The 15,901-nt window shown below is 38.7% G+C and overlaps 1 protein-coding gene across 3 annotated transcripts in view; it reads right to left on the reverse strand.

Annotated features, from left to right (window-relative positions):
- The window catches only part of mrtfab (myocardin related transcription factor Ab), an 82,550-nt gene that overhangs the window by 64,314 nt on the left and 2,335 nt on the right, over positions 1-15,901 (reverse strand). For 2 of the 3 annotated variants that reach the window (XM_061908998.1, XM_061908996.1), the window contains exons 2-3: positions 15,446-15,507; positions 9,714-9,899 (exon numbers count right to left, since the gene is read on the reverse strand). In XM_061908998.1, the coding sequence (XP_061764982.1) occupies positions 9,714-9,879 (166 nt within the window). In that variant the 5' untranslated portion in view covers positions 9,880-9,899; positions 15,446-15,507. Of the gene's footprint in view, positions 1-6,456; positions 6,736-9,713; positions 9,900-15,445; positions 15,508-15,901 lie in introns of those variants that run through there. The other variant, XM_061908999.1, reaches the window with a different exon arrangement.

A 15,901-nucleotide genomic window follows, 5' to 3' on the forward strand; every position in this document is an offset into this window, starting at 1 on the left:
TAAGTTTTATAGTGCTCTTCTTTCCAACCGCTTTAATCTTCTCTTCCTGCCTGTAACATGGGTCAAAACCAACCCACTGACTTATTTCACCAAAGACACGATTGTATTTAGACACGGATTGTTAAGACAGGTCCATTTATCGTGTTTAGCGTTAAAGGGGAACTGCACTTTTTGTGGAATTTTGCCAATCGTTCACAATCATTATGAAAAACATGACGACGGATGGATTTAAAAAAAATTGCATTCAAAATATTAAATAAATGCGATTAAAAGTCTGCTTACAATGGAGCCTATGGGAACTGTTCAATTCTGCCTATTGAGCCCCTCAAAGACATCTAAACACCTCCATTAGGGTTTTATATACATAATGTAAGTATATATGAAATGTAGTAATGGTCACATTTACAATAACATTTAATATTTACGTATTTTGATCATTTTAAGCATAAGTGTTTAAACTCAATCGCACAGAGGGACAAAGTTCAAAGCACACTTTAGATCACAGGCCAAACTTAATTAATTACCCCTTCTGCTATCCCATCCCTGGTGGTTTTAAAGATATGGAGGCGTTGAAGTGTTATCTGCCAGTCATCTGTGGCTTCGACAAAATATGCAAGACAGCCGGTGAATGCGTTTTTATGTGGACAGACTACAAAGACTTTCCATTAACACTGGTGAGGAAGACATTTTTATTTTTGAAAATATTCATGTTTGTGTTCGTTCTTTCATTCCTGCTCGACGTGTTCTATTTTGCGACAGTGAGAGCCCCCAAATGCGTCATGACTGATGAGTGCAGAAAAAAACAGAAGGGAGATAGTATTAGGGAAGCCACTTTGTGTGCACGCTGTGATTGCTCTGGATGGTGTTTTGGCTGGTTTTAATGAAGTGATTGTTATTCGACCACGTCCTCGTCATCCTTTTAACAACCAGGCAAAAGCTACAATATTTATTATGCATTCAAAAACAGCAGAATTCAAAATATTTGTAATTTGAGGGATGTCAGTAGGTAAGGACAATTTCCAGGAGTCTTCAGTAAAATACGGAAGATTTGGCAAATCTTAGTATGACTCTGAGGACCGAGTGTTTCCCAGCCCTAACTTTTATTCTTTTTTACAAATGCACATTTGTTTAAGACTAAACCTAAAACCTATTTATTTAAAACTGCATTTGGTACTTAAGATGTGATACTTGCAATGAAACATTTATTTTTCATTTGTTTTATTATGTGCTCTTGTTTTATGCTCTGTTTTTCTTGCATTGTTGTCCAGCACTTTGGTTTAGCTATTGCTGACAAAAATGGCTTTAAAAATAAAGTTTGATTGTTTTTTTCTAAGAAATGCACATCATCAACATTGAAATTACACTTTTAACATATGTGTATTAATAAAATAAAAACCAAAACTCTCCACAGAAGCCATGCGAAAACTCTGTCCGCTAATTTAAAGTTCGGGGCACTCTATGCAATCCATACATTTTCATCTATACATTTTTATTTGGTACACTCTTTAAATAATTAATGAAAGTAGCAGAATATTAATTAAAACTTTTTTTCCAATTAAATTATTTAATTCAATGTATTAATCGTTACAGCATTAATGTTCATATTAGCTGATATTCACCATGTGGGCAGAGTGCACAATGATTTTAAAATTTCCCGCGGGTCGGGTGAAATACTGTACCTCCCCCGTCAGGAGTTAAACCCCTGTGTTATAAAACCTTGATGATATATGTATTACATGTCCTCTAAATAGGGTGTCATATTTCTTTTTTCACATGACAGTATATGAATCCCCTTCACATTACTTCCGTTGTACGTCTTCTCATAATTTTCTTCTATAATACTCCTTTTGCGTTTTGGAGATCTCCAAAATATTATGATTTACACGACCACTGAATGCCATTTAAAACTCAACTCATAGAAAATATAATTCATTACTTTTAGCCCAAAAGGTTGGTTCTGCAATATTTTTTTCTGTCGTCAATACAGGATTTTTCCCAAAAAGAACCGGAATCTCGTCAAGTGACATCTGTTCTGTTTAACGTAACAACTCTAAGTGCACTATGCTTGCAGCTGAGTCACAAAATAATGATTTTTCTATTATTCAGAAACACCAGAATGAGCTGAGCTGATAACAAGGAACAATGTTAAAGGATACATGTCTGGTGTGTGTGCATACTTTTATTGAGCCCCCCTTGCCAATGAAGTTACAGTTTGATTAAGAGAACTGGCCAAAATGAGAAGCTGATATTTACCAAACGTTTGAAGAGATGAAACCCTGACATTAAATTGTGAGACCGGCACCCTCCAAGTTTGCTCATTCGGGGAAAAGTGAGTCACACCAGAAGGAGACCAAAAATGTAACCATGGTTACTACAGTTATTCAAAACAACAGATTCTGGTAGGTTCATATAATTTTAGGACTAACTAAATCAACTGGCATAAATGGCTGAAAAAAGCAGAAACAAAATCAAAAAACGTTTCGCCTCTCGACCGAGTAGACTTCATCAGTTCTTGCTCATAGATTTAGATTGGCCAGATCTAGTCTAGTGGCTGGTACCAATACCTCAGTAGGCTTCATCAGTGCATGATCCTAGACTTAGATTGGTCATCTAGTAGCGGCTGGTGCCAAAACCCCAAATATTTTTACTGCGAAAACCAAAGAGGGTTATAGCCTGCAAGGATGGTTTCACCCTATTATTGTGAGAAAAGCAACTGCTTTGATGCAATTGATTGTTTTTCTTACTACGATAGGGCAAAACCATCCTGGAGCCTATCTCAGCTGCATTCTGGCGGAAGGCGGGGTACACCCTGGACAAGTCGCCACCTCATCGCAGGCAATGCTTTAAAAAGAAGTATTAATAATACATTATTCTCTGCATTATATGTTAGTAAACGGTTTAACACTTATTGAAGTAGCCAGCCCTGAGGCTTATGCTGTACAAGCCCACTCATTGACATGAGTGGGCTTGTACATGTGGGTGTGTGCATTCGACATGCTGCTGTTGCTGTGAACAGACCTATAGATCGCTGCATCTTAGTTAATGGTGTTATTCTCTAGCGCTAGGCTTAATTCTGAACTTCACTCGTCCCTCATTATTTATTATCTAACAAGAATTTTGTATTTCACAAGTCTAAGATATGAGTGTGTGGTAGTGCTTGTTAAAATACCATGGTGTCAGGACATGATGTGAAAATAGAGGGCTAGCACAGCCTGTAGGTGCATGTCCAGGCACTAAAGCTATTAAAAGTGGATGCATGCAAACGCTGGTCGTGCATAATTACCCACCCCAGGTGCATATGCATGTTTGTCCCTTTAACAAACAGCTAATCTTGGCAAATACACCAACCCCTCCTCAAGTTGCTGAAATCATCAACGTCATTATAATAAAATACATAAGTGACAATTAAACTGCAGTTAAAGAAAAAATGTTTTTCTTCAAATTGTGAACAATTATGTGCCAGCCATTTTTATGAATAAACATGGTTTTTTAATTTTTTTTCTAGAAATAAGGTAAAGGCCATAAATGCAAAAGAAAAAAGAAAAACAGCAGAGTTTATCATTTACTCCTTGGGGGAGTTTTTTGTATTGTCATGCATTGAAGTGGTCACATTACAGTATGTTTTTTTCCCCTTGTGGTCTGCAAAAGATGTAATGGTGCTACTTTGGTCCAAATTTTGCATAGATTTTTTATTACAGACCATCTTCAAGCCGCTTTCTGACTGTCTTTTCAGAATGCAACGTTTTGTGGTCTTGTTTATGCAAAAAAGCTCTCCTCCCTGCTATGCCCCCTTTGACTGTGTCTTCACAGTCCTTCAGTCATGTTGTAGTTGTTGGCGCTTCAATATTGAGGTCTACTGACAAATATAAGTCAGAACTATACACTACTTTTTATTAGAAATGGAAACAGCGATGGATTGTATTTACAGCATGCATGTTCATGTACAAGCCCACAACAAGAATGTAGAAGAAATGAGGAAATTATTGACTACAACTGGTCGGGAGTGGAGCGCGGGGCGTGGTTAAGAGTCAAATATTTAATGTATATATTAAATATATATATAAAAAAAATATATATATATATACATACATATAATACTTGACTTTCAGATAATTTTAGCTATATATATATATTTATTACATATATATCCATCCATCCATTTTCTACCGCTTATTCCTTATATATATATATATATATATATATATATATATATATATATATATATATATATATATATATAAAAGAAATACTTGAATTTCAGTGTTCATCTATTAACACATATACACACACATAACACTCAACTACTCATTGTTGAGTTAAGGGTTGAAATGTCCATCTTTGTTCTATTCTCTGTCACTATTTTTCTAACCACAGCTAGTTTCTCTGGCAGAGAAGAAGTCTAGCAAAACTCCTAGCCATTATAGACAGCACCTCCCACCCACTACACTCGGACCTTGCGGAGAGAATGAGCACGTTCAGTGGAAGGCTCAGACTCCCAAAATGTAACACGGAACGACAGAGGAGGTCTTTCATACCGACAGCCATCAGACTGTATAATGCATATGTTCCTTGACTGCACTTAAATGTAGAATACATGTAGAATATATTTATATTATTCATATATTACATACATAATATATTATATATATTATATTATTTATTATTATCATTGTTTATTATAAGTGAACTGTGGTGCTGAATTAAATAAAGTACATTCTATTCTACATTCTATTCTATTCTATGTACAGTAGATGGCAGTATTGTCCTGTTTAAGAGTGTCACAAGTTCACAACATTGGAGTTTACGGCAGACGAAAATATGACTGCTGTTGTTGTGTGCTATTACCGGGCTGGGAGGACTTTAATGAAACTGCCTAACAATAAATCCACATAAGAAACCAAGAACTCGCCCTCGATCATTCTACAGTTATAACGTCATTGGGCAGACACGCTCTTCATACTGTGGGAATGCGGACGTGAAAACAGACTGTCGACACGTCACTCAGGTCCGCTTGGCCTCCATCTCCGCCTGAATTTCAGGAGATTTTCGGGAGAAAATTTGTCCCGGGAGGTTTTCGGGAGAGGCGCTGAATTTCGGGAGTCTCCCGGAAAATCTGGGAGGGTTGCCAAGTATGGACGTAACTAAGGCAGAATATATCACTAATAGGTCTCAAATTCCAATGGCTTGCTTGGAAGAAGGCAATATTGTTTTATAAATATCTTTGCCATGCCTCGATAGTATGATTTAAAATTTTTGGGACTTGTAGGGATTCTAAATACACAAAAACAGGTGCCAACAGGTAAGACAAGTGGGTTTGCATAGTGAGGCTGTTTTAAGGGCAGTGGTTGGGCTACGACGTTTTATGTGCCTTCAGAGGCATACTTTCCTGACTTTACCTACTTTTCTTGAAATATTATGGTCAAATTCTGAATGGTGTGACCTTAAAGACTTTTAACCTCAGCGGTTTCATTGTGTTGATTTCAATCCTGGCAGCAGGACAAGCATTTGACTGCAGCATTGTGTTTGAACTCTACTAACTGACATGAACCTCTTTTACCACTTTTTACTTATTTTATAACTATTTACTTCTTTCTCTAATCATACAACTTTTGCCACACTAATTTATCTTGTCTAACAACTTATTTTGTCCCTCTCTTTTTTCATTCCCTTATGATGAGGCGCTGTGTGGGCCTCTGCTGTTGGCAACCTTCCCTTATGTTACGTGACGACTACATCAGTCTCCCTAAAACTCTGTTGTACCAGACTGGCCTTGTCCAGGCAAATTCAGAAGAGCTCAAGCAGGCGACTGCCGTGTGCAGATCTAATATGTGCGCGGGCATCTAAGGTCCATATGAGCCTAAACCAAGCCCTAATTACATAACATCCCTGTGCAGGATATACCTCATCTTTTGTAAATACATGAAGCGCGAGAAGGAGAAGGGATGCGATCTGTATCTGTCTTTGTTTACATGCCAGCATAGTGGGCTAGAAGGCATACACTGATGGAATTTCGACATAGAGGTCTTCTCTGCTTTCTGTCAGTGCATGCAGAAGTCACTTAGTCAGCACTGGTTATAGCTCTGCAGCGCATCAGGTAAATGAATCAAATGAACAGGGCTGCAATGTTAAATTGTTGATCATTAAAGTATCAGACTACGCTAGATTTGCTACTCAATAGGACATTTAGTACTTAGTCTGGCATGCAAAGAGGTAAGCTTTAAAACATTTCATTCACAAATGAAAAACCATGCCCAGTTTTTGGCAGTTGTGTATGCGACATTAGTTATCATACTGTACAAACAATCAAGAGTAACAGCAGTAAAGTCATATCTCTTAATATACACGGATGCATGCAAGAACCTCGATGTCATTTTAAATTAGGATTCTACTGACACTTTTCTAGTAATACCATCAATCAAAAAGACAAATAATGAGCAATATTTTCATTGAAATTACCTGACAGGCGAGTCATATCTCTCTGTATCATGCCCAAAGGAAGTGTCACCCTCCGGGCAAAGGTTAGTGCTTCATACTCCCAACACAGACAGAGTAAAGAAAGTGTGCGGGAAATTTAAAAACAAGAAAAAAAAAGTTTGTAACAGCAGCAGAGAACTGCAAAAAAAAGTCGCAAACACATGTTCTTCTTAGCTGCAGCAGCAGTATCGTAAGTAACTCCACAGGTTGCAGTGCATCTTACATTCCCCTTTTCTGGACTGTCTGCAAGTGTGTGCACGCCGCGGCAAATAGGGCGTGTGTAGGTTGGAGTGGATGACACGGCCTACCAATCAGTCCCACCGATCTTCCTGGAGCTACACTTAATTTTTTTTTTACATTTCAATCTTTGCATTTACATTTACAATTAGAGGAAAAAGCAGTAATGCTTAGAGGGAACAAAAACTAGAGGGAACCAAAACTAGAGTCAAGCCTCCCATCGTTGAGTAGAAGTTACAAACAACTTATTTTCTTGCTTTTCATTTTTTTCCTTTTCCTTCAGTTTCCCCTCATAGTTATGCAATAGTGACATTTCACACACCCCCTCACTCCTCCTTTCTTTCCCTGTACTTCATTCTTAAACTGTTGCTGTGCAGCCAACACTCCTACCCACATCTCAAACTTTTAAGCAATTATTCCCAATTAGGTTTTTCATAAAAGCAAATCAGCTTGCAAACAACGAGACACGATTTTTGTTTCATTGTTATGTCACACACACACATCTGTCTCTGATCTTCTTCCTGGATAACAAGTCACCTCTCTCAATGTACGCACACAAAACAAATCTCACAGCCTGTTTATTACCAGGGAAGGAACCTTGTGCAATCAGCATACATGTATTGCGAAACTTGATGAAAGATGTAAAGCTGTGATGAGGTTTATGAAGACTTTCTGTGTCTCCTTGCCAACACTACAGTATGCATGAAGCAAATGGTGAAGCTGTCAGAAGCAGTGCATTTCTCAGGTGCTTTAAAAGCCTTTCTTTGAGCATGATTACTTATCGGAGAGCTTGCAGAAACATGTCTGCTAGATTGGAGAAATGAATAGGCCAACAGGAGCAGAGGTTGTTCAACATTGGGAGTGGTACCTTGAGGCTGTCTGTGTGATAATGAAAGTGTTGCCGCAGGACTATTGTCAGGAAATAGCTTTGATATCAATATTGTTCGTTAAACTAAAGTGTAGCACTTCAAAAGTGTGTTACATGTCCTTCTGTGGCTCGAAGTACTGTTTATAGTTCTAATTATGTCCTTTTCTATTATCACGGACAGCTGCAACACTAGTGTTTTTGTTTACTGATCTAACTTTGCTTGACACCCTCAGGATAAATTGACAAGACTTCAAACAACACAAAGTGGCCGACACCCTGCTGGGAACAATGGCTGACTGATATTGATAGGTATGTGAATCAATACAAAATTGATGACAAAACTTGGAGGGCAAAAAATCTGCAATTCTAATGAGTCATTAGTTTAGTAAGCATCTGAAGCAGGGTTGTCAAACTAATTTTCATTGAAAGCCACATTGTAGTTATGGCTGCCCTCAGAGGGCTGCTTGTAACAACGAATGATACATGAATTTACCCATGCATTTAATTATTACGCACATCTGACTGTGAGGAGATCTCGCTTGTACAATGATAAACAATTCTACAGTAATGACAAATAAAAGTTTATATCCTTTAAATGGTCGCAAGCATTATTATTTTATATTATTATTACATTATAAACACTGTTTAGTTTTTATCAGTTATTTCTTCAGTTTAAGAACATGATGTTGACAAAAGTCTGTGTGCATGAAGCCAAATATTTAAGTAAATTATTGCATATTGTTCTAATCAGTGACACTTTGTGACAAGAATATGTTGATTGACAGTCTAAAAGTAACATGTCTTCCTCCACTGGTTACTTTCGCAGTTTTGTGCATTTAGATGTATAACATACAAAAAAAGCTAATTAAATTGCAATTATCGTAAATTCCGGACTATAAGTTGCTTTTTATTTCCTACGCTTTGAACCCTGCCGCTTATAAAACGGTGCGGCTAATTTATGGATTCACATGCGGAGAGATTGAAAAGGTGTTTTATTGTTTCTGATATGGCTCCATCTTTTGGACAAGTTTGCTCATTGCAGGTACTGCGGGATGAACGTCTATAGTAATTCCTTCTGTTTAGCGCTATTAACCAGAAGTACAAGTGCTGTTTTGTCTTCGAGTCATTGTTTCTACTCGTTTGGATTGGTCATTCATCACTCCAAGCAAACATTTTTAAGTTTCACAATATAACAAACCATTTATAATTACTAAACTGTCTCATGTGTGATGTCTGTAGGAGTGTTTTAATGCATATTTGTACGTGCAGTAAAACCAGTCCTGGTCTTTATTAAACAACCTCTGTGCTGAGGTAAACTGTCCACTGAGAAATGTACAAGAAGTACCAACAAAAAGACATTCACTGTTTGGTCATTTTACACTCACTTTGTGGTCACTAAAGACGATGTAACCCGTTCTCAATTCAATTTAGTTCATTCAAAACAAAGAGCACTTAACATTTAGCCGAAAATAACTGTCCCCAAAAATGTAAGGAAACAAATTGTAAGAGCACAAAGGCTACATTCACACTGCAGGGTATGATGGCCAATTCAGATTTTTTTTTTTTTTTGTTAAAATCCAATCTTTTTAATTGGTTAGATGTTCACAGTACAAAATTTAAACTTCTATTTGTACCGTATGTAATGAGAACGGATTGCGTTCTTGAAGTAACCTGCATGCACAAAACACGATGTCCGTGTATGTCTTTGTGGTAATTTCAGGGGTTTTGTGCAACCAAGTCTGTGTTAACTAAATTTTTTTGCGTAGGAGATTAAGAAGAGTGCAAGAAATTTGGCTTTGGCAGTTTGTGGGGAACATGCTGCGACGCCTGTTCCGAGGAGGGTGTGGGTGAGGACTTAGAGCCAAAAGTGGTGGGACATTGACGTGAGCCGCTGTGATGACATATAGGTCGGACGAACGCGACCTGGGCATTCAGACAGTAGTGACATCAGTTACATATCACATTTATGCCCACACACGAAAGAGGCCTGGGTCTGATTTGAAAAATATCTAAATTTAACTATTTACACTTATATACAAAAAATTTGATCTGTAATTAAGCCACACATGCAAAAAAATCGGAATTACCTGCAGTGTGAACATAGTTTATGGCCAATGTCCCTTTGCTAACTTACCATTTTTGCGCTCGTTTAGAGGTAGCAGGTTAGGAGCAGGCTGGAGAGATAGTTCCTGGAGCTCACTGGTCACTGTCTCACTCTGCGGGCTCGGGTCCAACAACCCTGTCCTGGCAACTTCCATATCGTCGTCGGCCTGTGGCTGCTCGACTTCTAGATGCAACATTGCCTCGGTGGCAGGGAGACCTGCAGAAAAAAAGCATAGCATTTAGTAGGTCTGTCATCAAGTTACTATAGTAGTATATTAAGAAAACATTTACATCCTAAACATATTTGCATAGTTAAAAATCTTTTTTTAAAAGTTAGTTACTATATATTACAAAGTGATTTGTGGAAATACTTGTTTAGTGTGAAAATCTGTTGTTCAGTGGGCCGGAAGGGGCAAGGAAAATCTATTCACATTTAAATTATGGTTCTTATTTATTCCGATTGTGAATTGATTGAACATTTTCAAGAATTTATTTATAAAAAGACGCTTTTTAGACCATCACCAAATTTACTCACTGGTCGTACACGTCAAACTTCAGCAGCCAAGATGTGATTTGTAACCTGTAACCTTTTTAGAAAACGTTTTATCAGAATCAACTTTAATGGCCAACTGTGTTTAACACACAAGGAAATTGACTTAGTAGAATGTGCTTTCTTTGTTCAATACAAAAAAAAATAAACAAACACGCAACAATCATGAGAGTGCACAGTACCGTATTATAATTTATATGCCAAATAATAGATAATCAGTTTGAATGGAGTTTGAATTTGAGAATCTATTCTGAATCACTCAAAGAATTGTGATCGAACAAAGTCATAAGTTGTTGTAAGATTCACATCCCTACAGTACAGTATCACAGAAGTGAGAATAACTCTCACTTTAAACAACCATTTTCATGACCGTATATGTTGTCACAGGACAACACAATAGTCTGTGTAGAGTTTGGAAACGCAGTAAAGACTTGTTTTAACATTCCACGAAAAAACTCAACAGAGTCATTGTAGTCTAAAAAACAGGAAGCACAAGCGAGTGGTAAGATACAGTAAATGTGTCAGGCATGGTGGCTTTCATGGTCTGAGGTGGGACTGGGGAGCTGCGATTAATTGAGAGAAACATGAATTCCAACAAATGAGATTCTGAAATCAGGGCTTTATGCTTAGCCGGTTACCAAGAGCACAGTTGCTACAAAACAATAATAAAACAAGAGTTCAACTGAAAAATTTTAGTAGCACAATAAAAAAATGGGAGCAATATAATATCTATTAAAAAAACACAATTTCATTATTAACACTCAAATGACATACACGTGAACTATTACATAAAAACACAATGCCATCATAAGGCCAACTTCAACCCTCAACAGACAGAAAGAATATCCCTTAACTGTTTTACCACTGTCGCAAAACTCATATCCCGATATTGTTTGGCTGAATATCGAGATACGATTATATATCCCAGTATTTTTCCCGTAAAGTTGGACAAAGTCAAACTCAAATATGTGTGTCAACTTTTTTATTGAAACAAATACTTATTAACAAAAGTAACTTTTTTGAGAGTGCACTGCTTCCGGCGGAGGATAATGGTCCTGAATCGCTTCGAAGCCGTGCGGAAGTTAGTCTCAATGGCTTCCTCGAACTTCTCCCATGTCCGAGTTTTTGGCTCGGCAACTGCCAAAGCCGCACACCGCATGGCCTGTCAGTACCTGTCTGCTGCCTAGAGCCAAAAGGACCTGATACAAATGCTTCTTCATCTTGACAGCATCCCGGATTCTGGGATTACCGCCACACCTTGCAGCAACAGCTCCGATTGGCTGCCTCGACCATAGAGGCAAGGAACATGGATGGTTCATTCCAACTCAATGTCCAGCGCTTCCCTCGTAACATGTCCCAAGTTCTACCAGAGGTCGGAATTGAAACTCTCTCTGACAGGAAATTTTGACAGACATTCCCAGCAGAATCCCTTTAAGCGTTTGGGCCTGCCAGGTCTGTCCGGCATCCTCCCCTACCATTGGAGCTGACTCACCACTGAGTAGTGATCGGTTGAACATTCTGCTCCTCTTTTCACCCCAGTGTCCAAAACATGATACCGCAAATTCGATGATACAACCACAAAGTCGAACTACGGCATAGGGTGTCCTGGTGCCAAGTGCACATATGGACACCCTTATGTTTGAACATGGTGTTTGTTATTGATAATCTGTGACAAGGAAAAAAATCCAAAAACAAAACACTACTCTGGTTCAGATCAGGGTGTCCGTTTCTCCCAATCACGCCTTTGCAGCTCTCACTGCCGTTGCCAACGTGAGCGTTGAAGTCTATACTAGAACAAGGGAATCCCCTGAGGGAGCACTGTCCAGTACTCCCTCTTGGGACTCCAAAACGTCTGGGTACTCTGAACTGCTGTTTGGTGCATAAGCACAAATAAACAGACAGGACCTGTCTCCCCACCCAAGAGGCTGATGGAAGCTACCCTCTTGTTCACCGGGTTAAACTACAACATACAGGCTCTGTGCCGGGGGGCGACAAGTATAGCCATCCTGCCCATCTCCTCTTACAGCTGGCAATGCTCGAGGGGAAGAGAGTATAGCCCCTCTAAATAAATAAGACTGGTTCCAGAGCCCTTGCTGTGCAGCAAAGTTGAAGTTTAGGCTCCTTCACCACAGCATGGTGACATTCCATGTCCCAAGAGCTAGCTTCTGTAGTTAAGGATCGGACCACCAAGAGGGCCTTCGAGTGCCGCCAAGCTAACATAGCACCCGACCTCTATAGCGGGGAGACCCACGTTACCTCTTCGGCTTTGCTCCAGAGGGGTGACCCGCATCCACGCCAGGGAAGCCTCAGTCCTCGATACTGTCTATATATAGAAGTCTTTGAGCTGCTCTTTTTCTGGTCCCTCACCTGGGACCTGTTTGTCATGGGACTCTACCAGGGGCAAAGAAGCCCCGGACAACATAACTCCTAGGATCATTGGGACGCGCAAACTCCCCTACCATGACAAGGTCGCAGCTCAGGGAGGAAATACATATACCGGTATACATAAAGTGGGTAGTAACGCACTACATCTACTTCGTTACATCTACTTGATTAACTTTTGGGATAAATTGTACTTCTAAGAGTAGTTTTAATGCAACATACTTTTACTTTTACTTGCGTATTTTTATAGACAAGAAACACTACTTTTACTCCCCTCCATTTATCTACATTCAGCTCGCTACTCGCAACAGATTTTTATCGATCTGTTAATACACGTTTTTTTTTGTTTTGTTTGTCAGACATACCTTCAAAGTAGGATCTATCGCATGCCTGCGTTTCACCAATCAAATGCGGTCACTGGTGACGTTTGACGCCGTTTCACCAATCAAACAAAGCCAGGCGGTCACATGATTAACTGCCCGAAAAGTTTCAGCGGCAAACAACAACAACAACAATGGCAGAGACAACAATGAACGCAAACACCCCTGGCCTCACATAAAATCGATGTTCACGCTTCAGACAACCAAAAGAACAGTTATGTAGTGTGTTGTCATATGTGTCTCCCCAAACAAGTGGACATTTCAGCTTACTTTCCCTCAATCATCCGGAAATCTCCTGATGATTGAGGGAACCCCTCATGAAACAGTTCTGTAGAGATGAAGTAGTCTTGTGATTCTTCCCACACATACATATTGCGCTCTACCACGGTATCGAGCACTATTCTCTGGATAATCCAATCAAGACATATACTGTATATATATATGTATATATATATATATATATATACATACACACATATATATATTTATGTAAGTACATTTATTTATACTTGTTAGTCACAAAAAAACATTCATGAAGTTTGGGTCTTTTATGGCTTTATTATAGGTCTACTGAAGATGTGGCGAAATCTGCTGGTCAAAAGTATACATACAACAATGCTAATATTTGGTTACATGTCCCTTGGCAAGTTTCACTTCAATAAGGCGCTTTTGGTAGCCATCCACAAACTTCTGGCAAGCTTCTGGTTGAATTTTTGACCTCTCCTATTGACAAAATTGGTGCAGTTCAGCTAAATGTGTTAGTTTTCTGACATTAACTTGTCATTGTCCACACGTTTAACTCAGGACTTTGGGAAGACCATTCTAAAACCTTCATCCTAGCCTGATTTAGCCATTCCTTTACCACTTTTGACGTGTGTTTGGGGTCATTGTCCTGTTGGAACACCCAACTGCGCCCAAGACCCAACCTCCGGGCTGATGATTTTTAAGTTATCCCGATGGCCACCATCCCCAGCAAACATTGAGCTGTTTGGCCACAATACCCAGCAATATGTTTGGAGGAGAAAAGGTGAGGCCTTTAATCACAGGAACACCAAGTATGGTGGTGGTAGTATTATGCTCTGGGCCTGTTTTTCTGCCAATGGAACTGGTGCTTTACAGAGAGTAAATGGGACAAGGAAAAAGGAGGATAACTCCAAATTCTTCAGGACAACCTAGAATCATCAGCCCGGAGGTTGGGTCTTGGGCGCAGTTGAGTGTTCCAACAGGACAATGACCCCAAACACACGTCAAAAGGGGCAAGGAATGGCTAAATCCGGCTAGAATTAAGGTTTTAGAATGGCCTTCCCAAAGTCGTGACTTAAAGTTAGTAATAGTTGTAGAAATATCGATATACACGATATATCGCGGGTTTGTCTGTGCAATACAGAAAATGACTATATCGTGAGATTCGAGTATACGTTCTCATGCAGTTGCTTTTAGCTGCGGGGGCATTACAGTACAGGCTCTCCTCGCTCTTTCCTGTCTCTCCTTCTCACAGACAGAAAGCGCACCTTCTTACATACGTCACATACTGTCACATCATACATCACATACGTATACGCCCTCGCGGAGCAGAGACGTAGCAGCATGGGTAACATTAGCTGTGATGCTAATATGCAGCATAATCTGAAAAGTCACCTGCAAGAAGATGAAGAGTGATTACTTCGCATGTCAACATATCCATTCGGTGCCACACGCCCACACCATCAAAATGCAGAGGCAAAAATTTCCAGGTCAACACCGTATGAAAAGTTGCATCCCAAGAACACTATACCTACTGTGAAGCATGGGGGTGGAAACATCATGCTTTGGGACTGTTTTTTCTGCTAAAGGGACAGGACAATTGATCCGTGTTAAGGAAAGAATGAATGCGGCCATGTATCGTGAGATTTTGAGCCAAAATCTCCTTCCATCAGTGAGAGCTTTGAATGGTTGACCAAATACTTATTTTCCACCATAATTTACAAATAAATTATTTCAAATTCCTACAATGTGAATTCCTGGATTTTTTTTCACATTCTGTCTCTCACAGTTGAAGTGTACCTATGATGAAAATTACAGACCTCTATCATCATTTTAAGTGGGAGAACTTGCACAATCAGTGGCTGACTAAATACTTTTTTGCCCCACTGTATATACATAGATATATATATATGTCTCTATATACATATATATTTATGCCTTTTAGCAAACACATTTTTATTGATATCGATTATGTGTCTATCGATAACGTTTTATCGGCCCAGGCTTAGATGAACTGCAAAAATATAGGATAAAACCTGATGTTCTCAAAAGTAAGTGGCCACTGAAGTTAGAGTGTTACCAGCAGGTTGCAACAATTTTCTCAAGTTTTAAAAGGCCAGCTATAGTTTTGGAGACAGGAACACCCACATATTTGCAATTAGAGCAGCAAAGATAAGGAGTGTGGTTTCAAAGGGGAATCAGACTTACCAAATTCACTTGAATTTAGAGGGGCGTGTTCCCATTGCAGCAGGTCAGGTATTTGAATGGGCCTGTTGAACAAAAGCAGATAGAGCTTCAACATAAATTTAATGTCATCACATTATGGAAGTACAATTGTCTCCCATCAACTTAGATATATATCTATATGATATTAATACTTTTGCATATATTAATAAATATAAAAATACAAATGTGATAGAAAATAAATAAATAATTTGTATAAATAAACGCGTATTAGTAAATATATTTTTAAGATTTGAAAAAATTATACATATAAAATGTATAAATATAAAAATGTGACATACAAATACATCAAGAACTGTATAAATAAACGTGTATTTTTAAATATATTTCAGAGATTTTAATACAAATATGCTTTATTTTGTATATGTATTGAATTTGCATGTGTGGATCACTTTTTTTGCTTTTGTGTCGATGAGTCAT

This window comes from Nerophis ophidion, linkage group LG08 (assembly GCF_033978795.1).
Source record: "Nerophis ophidion isolate RoL-2023_Sa linkage group LG08, RoL_Noph_v1.0, whole genome shotgun sequence".
Lineage (NCBI taxonomy): Eukaryota > Metazoa > Chordata > Actinopteri > Syngnathiformes > Syngnathidae > Nerophis > Nerophis ophidion.